This window comes from Hippocampus comes, unplaced genomic scaffold (assembly GCF_001891065.2).
Source record: "Hippocampus comes isolate QL1 unplaced genomic scaffold, H_comes_QL1_v1.1 C16853944, whole genome shotgun sequence".
NCBI classification, from domain to species: domain Eukaryota; kingdom Metazoa; phylum Chordata; class Actinopteri; order Syngnathiformes; family Syngnathidae; genus Hippocampus; species Hippocampus comes.
The window spans coordinates 1-1,011 of NW_017840115.1; the positions used below are offsets into that span (position 1 = coordinate 1).

The following is a 1,011-nucleotide window of genomic DNA, read 5'->3' on the forward strand; positions in this document are numbered from 1 at the left end:
TAAAAAAAATGTTCCTCCTTGGTCAACCTATTGTGTCCAAAATTCAATTCTTCTTCACTCATGTGTTTGAGGCTTAGTGTAGTGTTTTTGTCCAATCTCACGAACGAACCAACCAAGCAGACCCTACCTCTGTGTCCTTGTGAGAATTGAATGCTCTTGCGGACCCTCCAGGTGATGTTCGCCATGAGAGAGTTGTCGGGTCCCTTGACGCCGCTCATCGGCATGGTGACCTACTGCTCCTACTGCAACGAGCCTTTCTCCTTGGGGATACTGCAGCTCCTCAAGGTAAACCGCCGCACAACCTTCCCACGTCGCCTCTCTTGATTTTTAACCCATTGTGAACGGTTTGCGTCCCGGCAGACGCAGCTGGAGACGGCGCCGCCTCACGAGTTGAAGAACATCTTTCACATGCTGCAGGAGCTTCTGGTGAGTCGTCAGGCAACCTCGCGTGACACACGTGCGTGTCACTGACACGCTGATGAGCGTCAGTCGGTCTGTTTCAGGTCGTGGAGGACCCTCTGCAGTCCCAGAGGCTCAAGTATGCCTTTGAGTCAGAGAAAGGCCTGCTGGGTAAGTCACTGATCATCTCACCCAAAAGTGCTTAATATTAAAATTAAAAAAATTGATTGATCCAATTTTGCCAACCTGCTTTGTTACCCTTCCTAATTTACCGAGCTGCATACATATAAAAACCTACTCTGTGATTTTTTTAAAAAGCTGTCTGAAGCTCTGTCCCTTGCGTCCGCAGCTTTGATGCACCAGAGCAACAACGTGGACAGCAGACGTTGCTACCAGTGTGTCAAGTTCTTGGTCACGTTGGCCCAGAAGTTCGTAACAACCACAGTGATCCATTCACATCTACTCTATAAAGTATGTACAAGTAAGACAAAGCCCCACATTTTTGCCACCAGGTGTGCTCCAGCCAAGGATTATTTCAAGGACCTGTCTGGTCACTGGAGCTGGGCAGTGCAGTGGCTCCAGAAGAAGGCACGTTGAGATGCATTAAAAAAA

The 1,011-nt window shown here is 48.6% G+C and overlaps 1 protein-coding gene across 1 annotated transcript; it reads left to right on the top strand.

Moving 5' to 3' along the window:
• The first annotated feature begins 146 nt into the window (after window positions 1-146).
• Window positions 147-997, top strand: LOC109509318 (ubiquitin carboxyl-terminal hydrolase 24-like). Its single transcript, XM_019859184.1, has 5 exons — window positions 147-285; window positions 361-426; window positions 504-570; window positions 749-827; window positions 912-997. The coding sequence occupies exons 1-5, from the start codon at window positions 151-153 to the stop codon at window positions 994-996; spliced, it is 432 nt and encodes a 143-aa protein (XP_019714743.1). The 5' UTR covers window positions 147-150; the 3' UTR covers window position 997.
• Window positions 998-1,011: the final 14 nt, after the last annotated feature.